At 33.0% G+C, this 16424-nt stretch overlaps 1 protein-coding gene across 3 annotated transcripts in view; it reads left to right on the top strand.

The window, feature by feature from the left end:
- LOC143196665 (1-phosphatidylinositol 4,5-bisphosphate phosphodiesterase epsilon-1) overlaps positions 1–16424 on the top strand; it is a 187608-nt gene that overhangs the window by 124013 nt on the left and 47171 nt on the right. For all 3 annotated transcript variants that reach the window (XM_076404544.1, XM_076404543.1, XM_076404546.1), the window contains exons 5-6: positions 2788–2933; positions 12699–12972. In XM_076404544.1, coding sequence (XP_076260659.1) covers positions 2788–2933; positions 12699–12972 — 420 coding nt within the window. The remainder of the gene's footprint in view (positions 1–2787; positions 2934–12698; positions 12973–16424) is intronic.

Genomic DNA, 16424 nt, shown 5'->3' with positions numbered 1-16424 from the left:
TAAGAGTAGCGACATCTAGGTGTTGGACGTCGCGAGACATTCCCTCTATGCCTATATTCTCATTTTTATAACTGAAATAAATAACTTTATCGGTACGATGTTTACTGAAAATATGTTTCTCTATATAAAAACAGGAGTCGAACAACATAGATATGGAGTAAACGAAGCCGAAACAGGCCCAAATTTATAATCATATCAACCATCAGTGATGTTTTTTTTCAAATTTATGATGACAAGCGTCCTAAGCCGCGCGCAATACGTAACAATAAGAAAAAAAGGAGCGAGAATAACTTCTTTTGCTAATTTAAGGAGCACCGAAACTAGAAGACATCACGTTTAATATTGGAAACTGTTTGTGTTACCGCCCGAAAGGTATCCAAGCGGAATAAATATCCGAAACGTGAGGGCGTTCCTAAAAGGTCGGGCGAAAAAGAAGAAATAAAAATTCAGAACTCGACGAATATGGAAACACGGCCAGGTTATGGCCGCTTGCGCGAACGAACTTGTCCTAGTTCTTAAAATATTCAATGTTATCAAAAAGATGCCGTTTTTATTGCCGTAGCTTTAACTTTGAGCGGATACTATGGGATAAGTTCATTTTAAAATGTGAACTTCAAAGGTATATGATAGTTAGTTGTAATTCCAATGAATACAAAGTGACTTAACACACAATTTAATACTTTTAATGACAAAGATGGCCGGAATATAATACGTAGTGCATTACACTTCACTAAGACGATTCTGGACCTGAGCAACCAAAAATAGTCGCGGGTTCGAATCCTGCGGGGGCATGGTCGTAAATTTATGTTTGAAATTGTTTAATATTTGTAATTACCCTAGGCAAGAGTGTAAAATCCGACAATGAAAATGATCCCAGTCACGCCAGTAAACAAGCTAGGTGAGTCCGGATGTCTTCTGGGATGATTTCTAAGTTGGTCACTCGCCAGTCAGTAGGCTTAACGCCGAGGTCCAGTTCAGATAAACTCATAGTTGGTAAAAGGAAACTTTAAAATATATATAAAAAATCAGCGGCCTGTTTTTTAAAATTGCTTGTAGTTTTTGAGATACTTGAATGAAATACTATTTTTGATCATTAAAGACCTTTTATTAAATTAAAAAGTATGAATCAGAAATTAACAGTGGTTGAACTCAGTCTTTTATACCGCCTGAGATATATTTCACACATTAAGGTCCAAGAGTGATCTCCCATCATGCCTTCGTCCAAAAATCATTGGAATCGCCTTTCGATTTCTCGGTATATGCGCTCTCCTTGCTCGTTGCTCGTGTCGCCCAAGTTCTGAGTAGAACTGAACTCACGTCATCTCAATTTATGACGTCAAAACGATGCAATGTTTCCGAATTTAACGTTGATATTTTACGGAATTTATCTTATTTTAGCTTCGATACAAAACAACATTCTAATATCAATAAAATACTGAAAGAAAAATGTTATATAATACAATTTATTTTATCATTATAGTAAATCTAATGCATATATTATCGAAGGACTTAAACTAACTTTTAGTCAGTTAACTCTTTTCTAAACCACCTATGATATGAATGTATTTTTTTTATTAAAGATATGTCTGTAAAACAGTTTATATTTATTCACTCCTCGTACATTTTAACCGAATGTTCATATACAACGTGGGACAAAAGACCCGCTACCACTGACGCAATTTCTGATTAATGGCAATACTTGAACGATTATTTTCAATAAATATAAATATAAATAAATATATAAATATATATATACATAAATTTTCACACCCTACAATACTATTTTCTCAGTTATCCGATATTAATTATATACTACCTTTAGTTATTTCCACTCTCATCATCCTGCCTTGGTATTGTAAGCATTGTCACAGTCTGAGCCACTATTCACTGTGTACCACTGTTAATTTCCAATATATACACTTTTAGTTATAGTACCCATACTAAATATTAAGTGCAGCTACAATACAATAAAATATTTCTGATAAAAACCTCAGAAGGGTCTACTTAAATTTGATGCTCTAAAGTGGATACAGTTCCGAAATTCTGAATCCGAATCTTCCTTATGATACTGTTGTAATGTTCAGTAATGTAGTAAATTAAACTTATCAATAGTTTGTTGATTACTGAAAGTTAATGGAAATTTGATGTAATTGAATGCCATTTAAAAAAGGTTATCGCAATTATTCCATTTTTTCTCACAATATAAACCTTCCCTCGACTTATACCACATATATTTAAAAACCAAAATTATTAAATTTAAATTACTGTATAAGATGAGAAAAATCTGTAAATATGGAATAGCAAGAGTTGTAATTAATTTTTTATCGTAAGATAAAAACTAGCTAAGTATTTTGATTACTGATTAAAGCTCTTATCTGACTTACTGTAATAGAGCGACGTTAAAACGGCGTTGGTATGAATATTAGCTACAGTGACAATGACACTTATATGGGAAAACAATTATTATTTTTAATATTTTTCTAGCGATTATTCCATATTTTATCACCACGTAAACCTTCCCTCGACCTCCACATATACTTCAAAACCAAAATTATTAACCTCAAATTATTATTTCGACCAGAAAAATTTAGAAAAATGGAACAGCAAGAAAAATAAGTTTTAATTAAATTTTTATCGTACCTTAAAAACTAGCGAAGTATTTTAATTACTGATTAAAATTTAAGAGCTAATTATTTTACGTTTACTTTATTACGAACATCTTAGCTGACTTACTGCAATAAGGCGACGTTAAAACGGCGTTAGTATAAATATTAATTTTATTTCCAGGTTAGCGCTTGGGTAACTCAACTGATCATATCTCAGCCCACCCACGATGCCCGACGAGCGGTGCTCTCTTGCGTGTTACGAGTGGCATTATCGTCATGGAACATTGGCAATTTCAATGGAGCTATGGAAATTATTGCCGGTCTCAAGTAAGCTCACCTAATCTCACCCTCTGCTCGTTTTTTAAAAATTTCAACGCCAAATAACCCGAATATTCTCCGGTGAAATTTTAAAATCTTCCCTCGCTCCCAGGAAAATGTACGTATTCCTTTTTTTTCGCTCTCGCGCGTCGTCCCTCAGCTCTTGGTCTCTGGATCGATTTTAAGGCAAGGCTTTTACAGTCTTATCAGAATTTTACGAGTCCTCGCGAGAAAAAAGATTCTTTTTTCGGTATATCGCCACCAATTGGTACTTGGAGATTTTTATGATGTGCGCTATAGGCATGCCGTTGAAACCTACATAAATTGGGTATTTCGACCGCAAAAAAATATTGTTAGGTTAGTTGCGAGATCCATATCAACAAGCAGAACAATAAAGTTAAATAAATCCCACAATTTCGATACCACAATAAAAACGAACCTTCCTAAGTCTGTTTATATCATTTCCAGTGTCGACGATTATGATACTACTTAAGTTTGCAGTAAAATTTATTTTATTATTATAAAAAATGGATAGTGTAGGAATAATTGTTTGATAATTTCAAAACTAGTTGATCTCTATAATAACATATTTAATTTTAAAATAATAATTTAAAAATAATTTAATAGCTAAAAATAATGGATTTATCAATATATAAACACTACAATAAAAATCAAAAGTTATGTTTATATTGTGGTAACATTTTTACTAAAACACAAATCTGTAACATTAACATAAGAAGATTTTGTTATTCTTTCAATATTATCTGTCCATATAATTAATCTTCGTATGAGTCAAACTTGTTAAATGTTTGTTATCAATGCTTCTTGTTAAATTTTAATATTGTGGAATGACTGTTTATGATCAAAGAGCTGGGATTTTGATTTTTGTGCACTTTTAATATACAATAAATTTGATACGTAATTGAACCCAATTTGCACAATTAAAATAAAAATTGAGTAGATACTGGCTGGTATTTTTTTAGGTGTTTCTTCGCAATAGGCATGATTTATCGCCACCAATTGGTACTTCAAAGATTTTTTGATATGAACTATAGGAGTACCGTTGAATGCTACCGAAATTGAATCTTTTAGCCAAAACAATATGTTAGATGTGTTTAAAACATTTCAAGTGCCGGTGATAAAAAGTATCTTCTAATTATAAACTAACAGATCAATTGAAAAGTCCCCGGCCTACCATAGTAAAACACATTTTTATTGCCAAAATTAGTTTTTTTTTATTCAACATAATTCCCTTGAAGGGTGATTATTTATTCAACATAAACCTAAATTATTTCAACACGCCTCTCTTGGCCATATACCCTGAACTACAAGCCAAATGTTACAACAACTTCAGTCCGCCCTCAGTGGCCTCATAGTCCTTGCTCTGATGCATATGCTGGAAATCCACGGACTAGGAATATTTGCCAGAGCACGGATGTTTCTCACTTATAATTATTTATGGATAGAATTCATTAAGTACCTTCAATCTACCTTTTGTCGCCTTATCGCTTCAGCTGCGATACTTTTTCCCGAACTCCATTTAACCGCACCAAGGAATGCTTCGGGCAAATGCGGAACTATTGCCAATCCTCTCTATTTTTGTTGGTAATTAATTTGATTCCAGAAACATTTGAACAGCCTTATGATATCGTATGTTCAAATCACAATAGTCCGATTTGTAAATCTACAATCTGGCAACATCGACCCGCCAATTTTATTCAATAATTTCAATAGAAAAATCTATAAATATATTCGTCTTGGGATAATATGAGACAAACACTAGAACCTGCTATTTGTTTTAATATTGAGGTTGTATTAATATGATAATGAATGTAATGTTAAAATCACTCCAAAAAGCCCTGGAAGAAAAATAACAAAATGTAACGACAAACAATTTCGCAGTTACTCGCGAAACCAGAAGCTTCTCCTCCGAGGAAAAATATCGTAGTTCATTTTTTCTAATAGGTAATCGATTAAAAGAAGCCTCCTTCTCCATTTTATCGGGCTTTACGATTCAGACAGTCCCGTCGGCCTCTAGTGGTTCCGGGAGATCTTTTCCTAAATCCCCCCGCCGCAATTGATGCTTAAGTGAATTTTACGGAATGTTCTATTGATATGTCCCACTAAAAACGCAAGCAGATTGATCCCCCTTTATTGCTCTTGAATGTTGTTTCTTTTATAGTTAGTAGGGGGACATTTTCTTGATATTTCTTTACAGACTTATATTTTAAATTAATTTTACAAGATCGCTTGCTGATTTGCAAATATTCTTAATCAATATTCCTAGTCGTTTCAAAATGATTTGTCATTATGATCTTATATGTATATATATCTAAGTAATATTACAGAAAAATTGAACAATTAAGATATAGTAATAAACCATCGAAAAGTATCAGTAACACACTAAACAATGAAACACTAAAAAATTTCACAAAGATTTCTGAGGAAAAATATTGATATATAATATAAAATCCCACACGAAGAAGGTAGAATTAATAAGACTTACAGATGAAAGAAATTCAGGAAAGTCTTTATAATGAATTTGATGAAAAAGCAACCCGCAATTTGGAAAGTAGCTTCTATAATACTAATGTATTTTGGTCATTTTCTCAGTATAATTATTGAGAAAAATTGAAACAATATATATTAATCAAAATATTTATCTATTTTCTATAACTTCCTTCCGTCTTTCTGATAGCATGACCATAACATGTCGAAAGAATAATATTGGATTGATAACGATCTAATCATTGATCGATTTTCACACATTTCGAAACCGCATACCAGCACGGTTCTTTGTAGAAACCATGCTACATCGGTCAGAACAAATGGTACTGAACAGAAAGCGTTACGTCAGGTAGGTAACCCGAGTGCGGCAGATATTCTCATTCGAGTTGCATAGTATACATCTCACAACTTTTACAACGTGTAATCAAGTGCTGTCAAGCAAGAAGAACACTGCGTCTGACACTCACTACTTCCGGTCTTTTTTGCAACAATATGCAAATAGAATATTAATTACACATTTATTAGAGTATACTTTTCAGTATAAAATATTTCTTAATTATTTCCTGTGAAAAATATGTTAATCAAAATTACATATTGGCTTTGGATTTCATTTTCCATAAGATTATATTACTATACACTCAATCTTAGGAGTTTGGCCTTCTCCAACAAAGTAAGAACTCAAATGTCAAGAGGTTGCATGATCTTTTGCCTCAAAATAGGCCTAAGTTTCAGAATTTCTTACCGGTGAGCATTTTTTTGAGGTATGCGAACGGCCAGTAGTCGCTGAGAGCTAAATCTGTCGAATACGGTGGACGTGGAATTCGAAGTTCAATTCAAGTAGTTTTGCCATTGTTTTGATTGACAGAAAGTGTCACAACGCTGCATTATCTTGATGAAACAGATCTTTTTGTGCCTTATGCGGTCGTTTATTTGCAATTTCGGTCGTCAAACGCTCCAATAGCGCTATATAATATTCACTATTGATTCACTTCACTGCCGATTATTGTGCTTTCGGGCACTTCAGTTCGAGGTTCATCAATTGTCCAATGAGCTGACGATCGTTTTGATTCCGGAGTGAAGTGATGGATCCATGTTTCATACGTTATCATATATCAGTGCAAAAATTCTGGTTTGTTACTTCTAAACATGGCGAAACACTCACCAGAATCATCAACACGTTTTTGTTTTTGGTCAACCGTGAGCAAACGTGGCACCCACTTTGAACAGACCTTTCTCATATGCAAATGCTCATGCAATATATAACTAATACGTTCTTTCAATATCTTTATGATGTTAGCTAACTCACGCAACTTCACTTCTCGATCATTTAAAATGATTTTGTGAATTTCTTGTTGTTTTCTTCCGTTACTTTCTTATGTGGACGTCTACTGAGTTCTGCACCATAGATTTCACTATGGCCACGTTTGAACTCAGCAAATCATCGTTTTACTGTTGGCTGTGATTGATCGGAGTCCTCTTAGCACTTTTCAAGACATTGCGTCGCTTAAACGGTACTTTTTCCCATCGACGAGAGTAAAAATGGAATGCTCCAAATAGCCTTTTCGGTATTCATAATTTTTCCTATTGGATTTGAAGAAATCTGTTGCCTGAGCTAATGAAACCATTTTAGAATTTTACAGTAATGATGCTCTGTCATATTCCAATTGTCACTTTTAATAACAAAGATCGATCTGGCGGTGAAGTGCAAAACTCATTAGACGAACATGCAGCTTGAGTTCCTAAAGACCTTTCGGGCACCTTAGCACTTGACATATGAACTGTTGCCATGTCGAATTCAGTGAGAAATATATATAAGCATGGGAAAATGGCATTTTCAAATGTTTCAACATACCTATTTCATGGTTTATATCGGACCAAAAAGTGTTCTGTGGCTTTTTGTAACAAATAATAAAAAATGGATTTATTATGCTAATCCCAAAAGCAAAAAGTCATGAGTTAGTCCAGGGGAAACGCGTTAAAAAATAAATCGATAATCGGATCGCTGTCAAACCAACTTTGTTCTTTCGACACAATATAACCATGTTGCCAAAGAGACGGTAAAAACTTATAATAGAAATATTTTGTTTACTATGTTTCTCTTCTATTTTTGTGTCATTTTCAGTTCACTCAGGTTTAAGCCAATTATTTGGGAACTTAACCAAACAAGAAATGCAAAATAGATCAACTAGTAATGGAAATATAGTCCTAACCCATAAATTAATAAAACTGGAAAATATGAAGCTGTGCAGTATTATTTAATGACTCTAATATTTGTCGCGATTTTTTGGATTTCAAAACGTTAAATATGACTTTTTCACTTTTGGAATCAAACTATAATGTATGCTACCGTAAAATGAAAAATGCACAAAGTGTGTTAATGAAAAAGCGCCTCATCCGCAGTCATTCTGCACATGCAACCGTAACGCTGGTTATTTTATTCCGTTCGAAACAATACATTAAACCATTCAAATAAAAACAATTTGGGCTCCAAACGCCAGGGACCTGCCTGATGCCAGAACCGTGTAAAATTCGTCGCTATCTAGATGCGTCATGAATATTACATGATCCCTACGGATACACAGGAACGACGCGTTTGTTCAACGAAGGCGTGGATAATATGCCTAGTTTTTCACATTTGCTGCTCTTTTTTGCCTTTTCCGTTCACTTTTTCCGACGTCAACAGGAGAAACCTCACCGAAGAAGATTCGTCTCGAGGGGTAGGGGTTTCTTTCGGCCTCCAGCAGATAAGAAAGTTGTAGGCCGGCGGAAACTACTTGCTCTTTGAACGAAATACCATCGCAGACAGCGGCAGGATGCACAAATTTAAATATAAATACTTTAGGCAATCTTAAAAAGAGCATTAAAAAAGTCTAATAATATTTTAGTAACTGAAATCGATTTAAACTTGTATGTTAAAATTACATGTATAATCCATAATTTGGTAATAGCTATAAGGGTCCATTATTTTATACATTAACTAGCTGACCCTACAGACGTTATCATCTCTAGACTGTGAGTATTCAATTCGAAGTATTTTTACAGCTATATGACGGGCAAAATACGTTGGCAACACTGCGCTTCTTCCATTTAAAAATACTTAAGTAAATCAACACACTTACCTCTGATAGCTTTTGGCAATTCAGAACTACCAATGCAGTCAATATATTTTACACCATACCAATAGAAACATGCCAACGTATTTTCCACCAACCAGATGGTGGCAAAAGTTTATTTCCCATCATACTTACCTTGAAAGTAAGCATACATATATCTCGAATAATTCCAATTCTGCCAAATGACGTTATTTTAAATTAATTATTGTATTGCTGGATATGATTCAAACAAAATATAGAATCTGGCCCATTCCCAGAAACCAATGGATCTAGTGGACCTAAGGGTTGGACCAATTCAGCCAGTTTTATCTGGCCACAGACGTAACAGAAGGCTTAAAGGACTTCCTTGTAATGTGGACACACAATTTTCATTGATCCAATAGCAATGATATTCATTATGAACCAAATTGAAAAAAAATAAAAATTCTATGAACCAATTGTGTTAAATAATCACTTCTCAAAAAACTTACTGAACAAATTCAAAACTGTATGGAAAGGACAGTTATTACTGCGCAAAGGCGCGCAGTTTAAATAATCATTAAGTTTTGTGAAATTTTTCAATATTCTGGGCAATTATCTTAATTGTTTATTTATCTTTTCGTAATAAGCTTCTACAATTAGAAATTTCTTTCTAATCCTTCTTAAAGAAAAAATTTATGGTGTGACATACTCTGTAATCTGTTAAAACATTATCAAGTTATATTCATAATAAAATCATTCTTAAATATCGTTCAAAAATGTATTGGAATCTCTTCGCACTTACAATTCAATTACAATTTATTGTTAAATACAGTTTTACAGAGAAATGCTAAAGTAACAATAGAGCAGGGAATTGTTTTATTGGAAAGACTTACTGACAAAATTTATTGAAAATATGTATGGCAATGGATATTTATAACTTAATGTAAAATTTTCGGATGTCTCCGGTTCTTGGCTAAGACAAACTATCGGTTTAGTTCACATCGTCGGTCAGCATATTTTTAGTCAAATAGAGCATCCTAGTTTTAAACCATACATCTTATTTACTGGATTTAGTTTCATGCGATTACTTTATATTCCGCAAGGTAAGTGGTTTTTTGACAAAGCAACAAGTGTCCTAATGAAGCGGTAAAATACTTCCTGCAATATTGCAAGCAATTGATGATTCACATGAATTGAATTGTACCGATAAAAAAGAGATGTATATTGAAATCTAAATAAAATATTTTTGTACTATGGCCACATTAGGCCATATCGATTTGCTACATGTAACAGATGTATATACATAAAATATTTTGTGTCCAATTAAATAATTCCTCAAATCTGACCTGAGATATTTAAACTGATTTATCTCAGTACGCGATACGTTTTGTACAATACAAAGCAAAGCGTTTTGTGCGCTTTGTACAGAACTTAAAGACAAAAGGGCATTTCGAGCAAAAGGCTTACAATTTATCTACATTATATATTTGTAAATTCTGGTTGTTTGTTGTAAGAGCCATTAAATACAAGCTATAAAAGGTAAAGCCACAACTATTCTGTCAATATTCTATGCTCTTATTTTACTATTGTATGTAAACAATATTCAAATTCAAATTCAAGTATTCAAAATATTCAATTAACAGTTAACAATATATTTTAAATGCTATCGACATGTACAAAATTGGTTGGCAATACACATAACACATTAAACCTCTGTCTATATGATATATTAAAGAACCTACTGATTTTAACGATGATACTTTTAATAGCTTCCCACAGTGTTTTTATAAATACCCATAATTAATATGTTTACCGATTCCTTGCAAATAATAATGAATAATGAAAATTTAAAAATAGCAAAATTTTTACCGAAGCAACTGTAATAACACTGTAATTTATTTGAGTTTATATTTGGTTTTTCAATAAAGGTGTGTCATCAGTCATCAGTTAATTCAAAAAAATGCATAAGAACATTAATACAGCAAATATTATATTTAGAAGACAACAAAGAAGTGAATGTTAATGAAGGCAATTCCACTCTATATTTAATAATTCCTCTTTCTCTAATATTTTTCGCTAATTAACTTCGAGTTTGTCGGTGATCACCTACACCCCAACGAAGCCAATTTCGAAAGACAACAGTAACCAAAGGGAAATTATTATCCTATTTTTTATTCGAATTTTAATTAAAAACTGTATATACACTATGACCTTTTCAACAACAGAGAGTATTTTTAAATAACAGAAGCCAGTAGTGTTGTTTATGTCTCCAAACAGCTGCATTTGCAGTAAAGCACAGAGAATGGCAAAAACGTCATAAACCTTAAAATCTTTATAATTTATACACTTTTATTTGTAAGTCGAAAGGTGTAACAAATGTACAGAATGTTGTTTTAACATTTGTACTTAAAATTAATAACTCTTAAAGAGAACTTCTTAAAGAGAACTGATATACAAAATTTCAATAATCACGATAGGTTCATTATATTTGAGTTCGTTTTCAAGATAGATTGCTAATTTGCTTTTATGTTTGTTTTAGGGATATTTGATTCAACATACTTTTTTTCTGTATAGAATATGTCAAATTCTGTATTCAGTAAAGATAATCTCTGAGCGTTTTCTGCTTTAAGTAAGTGAAAAGTGCAGCGAAAGTACATTAAATGATTGTACAATCTTATAAGATAAATAGACATAAACTGATTAAGTATATGGAGTACGATTTTAAGGTTTGCTGAAGAAGAACGCTGAGTTCTGGCTTAAAAGCAAAATTAAAAATAGGTACATATCTATGCACATAAATCATTCACGGTCTATAATACGAATTTCTACAGTAATCCTATATATTAATTACATACACACCTTTTACACATTCATAACCCTGGCTTGTTAATTGTCACCATTAAATCATAATCCTACATCCGAAAAGTTACATTCAGTCACAATAACTTTGTGCGCGACTATTCAAGTCAATAACTAATCTGTGAACACCAGTTCACAATTACACCATTTCTAATTTATTCTTCTGGGCGTCTGAGTTCAAACCGAAGGGTGTTATCGTAGGTCCTGATCAATTTCGCAGATATTTGAGAGACCAATTTTATAGGTTAATTCGGTTGCATGTTTGGACGCATTGCATTATAGGCAATATTATATCATCTTATAACTACAATAAAATGAGAAGGATAGTATTATTTGAAATTAAAATGAATTTTCAAATTTCAAATTATAGGCAATACATTCGACATCCCGATGACGTGAGTTCGCTGTTATTGTGGATAGACTATAACCAATAATGTCCAGTAATAGTAAATTGGAAAAAATAATCGATGAAGAACTTACAAATTAAAACATCACAAAGCGTTTTTGATTTATAACTAAAGGCGCTTTAACGACAAATAAAATTGACACCGATAATGAAAAATCATGACTCATTGTGTAATTTTAATGGCCTTAAGAACTATTTGAATACAATCAAATAATAAAAACCAGTCGATTAATTGATTGCCTTTAAAATCGAGGAATACTTCTAATGCGGAGTTTGACTGCTACCCAAAAACTGCAATATCCAATAGCAGACAATATTTTAATACTACACTTTGCCGGCTTGGTGGCGCAGTGGTACGGGTGATAGGACAGTCCTCCTATTGTTGCGATAGCCGCGGGTTCGAATCCTGTTGGGGCATGGGCGTAAATTTATGTTTGTGATTGTCTCAAATTTGTGATTGTTCTGGGCAAGTGTGTAAAATCCGACAAGGAAAATGATCCCAGTCACGCCAGTAACCAAGCTGGGTAAGACCGGATGTCTTCTGGTATGATTTTTAAAGTTGGTCACTCGCCAATCGGTAGGCCTAATGCTGAGGACCGTGGTTCGGAGCAAACGTTAAACTTTAGGCCCAGTCCAGATAAACCCATAGTTGGTAAAAGGAGACTTTAAAATATATCAACAAAAAAAATACTACACTTTTTGAACATTTAAATAAACTATAACATTGTTTAAAAGGAAACGCTACTAATTAATGCCAACAACTAATATACGTTTAAATCTTTCTCGATATATTTTTAGCATTCTAAAGTAACGGTAAACAGAAGTAGTACGTCTTAAATTAATTATAACAACCTTAACAAACTCGCAAAATAAACGTTATCTCGACCCGTATTTACTCGAACTCAGCCAATTTATTTTCTCTTTCAGATCGAACAAACTCAAGCCCTTTTGGCTGTCAATTACCGAAAAGGACACGTTGCCAATTCTCAACTTTCTATCGGCGGCCTTGCTCTCCGCCGAATATGAGAGGGCACTCAGCAGGGCACTGTCGATGGCAGAATGTCCGGTGGTGCCGTTCTTCGGCGCCTTCCTACGCGAACTGCGGGAAATCCTGGCCAGCAATACGCCGGAGTGCCTGCCGAATCCGTCCGGCAAATCGGCGAAGTCCAGCAGAACGGACCAGGCCCAACAAAGACAAGTGGTAGGTGAGAATAAATTGTATTTTTATGTCACTAGATTTTCGCGAAAGTATATAATAAAAAAACTTTGAGGAGTTTTGAAACGAGATATCTTGATATTGGACGGGAAATGTATTTAGAAAAAGTTTTCCGAATAGGTAGTATACCCTTCCCATTGTTACATAACTAAGTAAATAATAATTTTGTCAAAAATGTTTTGCATTTAAAATTCCTAATGAATTTCAATTATTACAATAACCAAAAGAAAACAAAACCTATAGCTGATAAAAAACAATGGTAATAGATCATGAGATTACGGTGGGTGGAGAAGCAATTTTAAACATATACAGTTAATTAATCTATATTTTTCATCTAATGTGGCAAAGAATATTATTTTGTTAAAACATGACTTGTTTTTGTATTTTGGGTCTATAAATTAATTTTAAAGAGTTTTTATTCAAAGTGTTGATGTATCATGTATTCAAAAGAACGATGTATCTTTTGAATCTATCCACGAACCGATTTATTTCTTGGTATCTTCATAAGAAGTGAAGCATTGCGCAGACAGGCTTAAAAGAAGCAAGATCAGGAAACTATGGCGGAAACTATAAGTATGTTTTCACCGCTTTTGCTACATGTAGTCAGGAGTTGTAGTCTTCGATGTCAACATCACCACTTTTAAAAGGCCGAAAGCAATTGAAATTCGTATGCTGAAATCGATTAAGCATGGTTTTCATAAGCTTCACATGACGTTCGACGACCTTTACCTGTCTTTTTCTTCAAATTGAAATAGAAATGTAAAACTTCCCTCAAATGCGATTTACTCGGTAGAAATTAAAATATTTCCTATTACTCGATATAGATTTTCCATAATACCTATCACCTACGTAAATACTCAAAATCATTTTTTATCCTTTGTTTAAAAATAACAAAAGTATTTTCACTGAAATTAAAAAGATACTTATGTGATACTATGTAACAACTTCGTCAATTAACTAAACATAAAAGCACATATTCCTGTCCGCATGCCTTATATCAAGATTAGCACGATGTCGACATTTAAAACGTGGCCGGTCGAAAGTTGGTCTCATCTCCATTAGATTTACAGCAGCGTTAGATCCCGCCATGACAACATCTAACGAGCTGCAGCGTAAAACAGTCCATAAAACTTTAATACAAAGTTGAAAATCGCATATCAAACGCAGCAGCATCAGGAACAAACAAAAAAGTTCATATCATGGTAACGGTCTCTATTTCAACAGTATTAAACCTAAAATCTATTTTACAAACATCCTAATTAACTATATTTCACGTCTGTTGTACTACATGATTCGTGCGGTCGTATATAGAAAAAAAAACAGAACGACACAAAAATAGAACATCGATTTATAGCTACCATACGATAGAAACAAAATATTATCCTTTGTTAAGAATAGTCGCTGTGTTGTTACTAAAAACATACTCTCAAAAAACTATTTCTGATGTGTGGGCCGAAATAAAAATAAAAATATTTACATACACATGAGAAGTTCCGATGATATATCAAAATAATTTTACACTGTTTAACATTGCGAGAAACCATCAATATATTAAATTTAATTAATGCAAAAATACAGTATTTTATTGTAAAACATACAATATAGTACATCTTGTTGAATGTTAGCAACACTACTTCTGTGCTACGTTTGATAACGTTTTACGAGCGATATTGTAAAACGGGATACCTAAAACACGGTAAAACATCATCGGCGAAGAGGAATAATGAGGGAAACCCAAAGTTACCTGGCAAAAGGCACAGCAGAACTAAACACTTACTTGAGTAATACTGTTTCGACACAAACAGTAAAGGGAGATCTCCATAAAGCTAAAATTCATGGAAGGGCTGAGAATGTTAAACCCTTAATAACAGATACCAATACTAAGCTGTCAAAGAAGTGATACAATGATCATAAAATCTAGAAACTTGATGATGGATGATGGAAGAATGTGGTATAGTCCCATAATCCATCGTTTACATTATTTCAAATACTACAAACTGTTAGGCTTATGTATGGAGAACTCCAAAACAAGCCTACAGTCCAGACTACAAGAGTCTAGTTCTGGAGAATCCTCGCTTGCACATAAAGGTATGAGTTTGCAACGTTGCCAGTTGTTTGCCAAAATTATACGTATATTTGAAAAAAATAATATACATAGTATAAATTATCTTGAATTTACAAGATAACCTGATATCATAGAACCTAATATTTCTGATGAGACTCAAGTTAATATGTTTTAATACATTTTTCATCCCCTATAATATAAAAATGATGTTTCATTTTTTAAATAATTTTGAAAAGAAAAACGAGAAAAAAAAATTTATCAATACATATACACTACAATAACAAACCAAAGTTATAGTTCTTGTAATTGGTTAAAATATTGGGTATTTTTACAACTACTACGGAAAGAAATTTAAATCATGTGACTTGTATTTCAATCATGTAATTGAATTTCAATTTCGAATGATTTTTAAAATCCAAATATGTTAGCACGTTACCACAAAATCATTATACCAGTAATTTGCCTAGGTTATCCATAAATGTTTTCCTCCCACTTGCAAACACATTGCATTAGAAATATTACTTCTATTACAATTTTCTAAGAACTATCGCCCTATAAAGGTTTTTTGTTCTTTCCAACCCAACATTTGTAACTCTTTCGTTTTTCAGTCCTCATCTTTATTTATATTTTAATGCCTTCATACACAGAAATCTTGTAACATTTATTATTTCTTAACGAGTTTTGCAAGATCTAACCTAATAACCTAATAACTAGTGAATAATTCAGTAAATGCGTCGAAAACAGTTTACTTTTTCTGAATTAACTCTGCGTAATTACATTGTAGCTATATAAATATGGAAAAATAAATAACCCCCTGAGAATTTTAAACTATTTCAACGGTTTTACTATTTTTTACCGCAGTAGCATTAATTTGTTAGCTTTTTTGTTAAAAATTGGTACAACATATTTTATTGAAACTATGATCTATCAATAGCCCTTACTTTTTCCTACCTACAGCATTTCCCATTTAATGTTTCCAAGTATGTTTTAATGGTTTTGCAACATTTCGTCGGACGTTGTCAAGCTGAAGAATAGCATTGTTATGTGTTTGAGTATTCTGGTCGTTCTTAGGGCACTTTTCGGCTCAAGCGCACAAATTATAACAGATAGTAATACCCATTGATGGTCAATAAGTTTTAACGACCGATAACATACCTCACTAAGCTAATCCCACCAAATACAGAGCATTAGCTTGCTGCCATAGATATACGGATTTGTTGTTGATACATGACTGGGTGGTCCTCACGATTTTTTCTTTTTGGATTACCCTAAAAGTTCCACTTTTCATCACCAGTAACAATATGATGATTCCGTTGATTCCAATTTTTCCGTTGAAGTAGCATTTCGTACTTGACAACAAGTATTTCAATGT

The sequence above is a fragment of the Rhynchophorus ferrugineus genome, unplaced genomic scaffold (assembly GCF_030347505.1).
Source record: "Rhynchophorus ferrugineus isolate W39M unplaced genomic scaffold, kcgeb_rfMv2 rfM4, whole genome shotgun sequence".
In the NCBI taxonomy this organism is placed as follows: domain Eukaryota; kingdom Metazoa; phylum Arthropoda; class Insecta; order Coleoptera; family Curculionidae; genus Rhynchophorus; species Rhynchophorus ferrugineus.
This window is presented reverse-complemented; position numbering and strand designations above follow the sequence as displayed.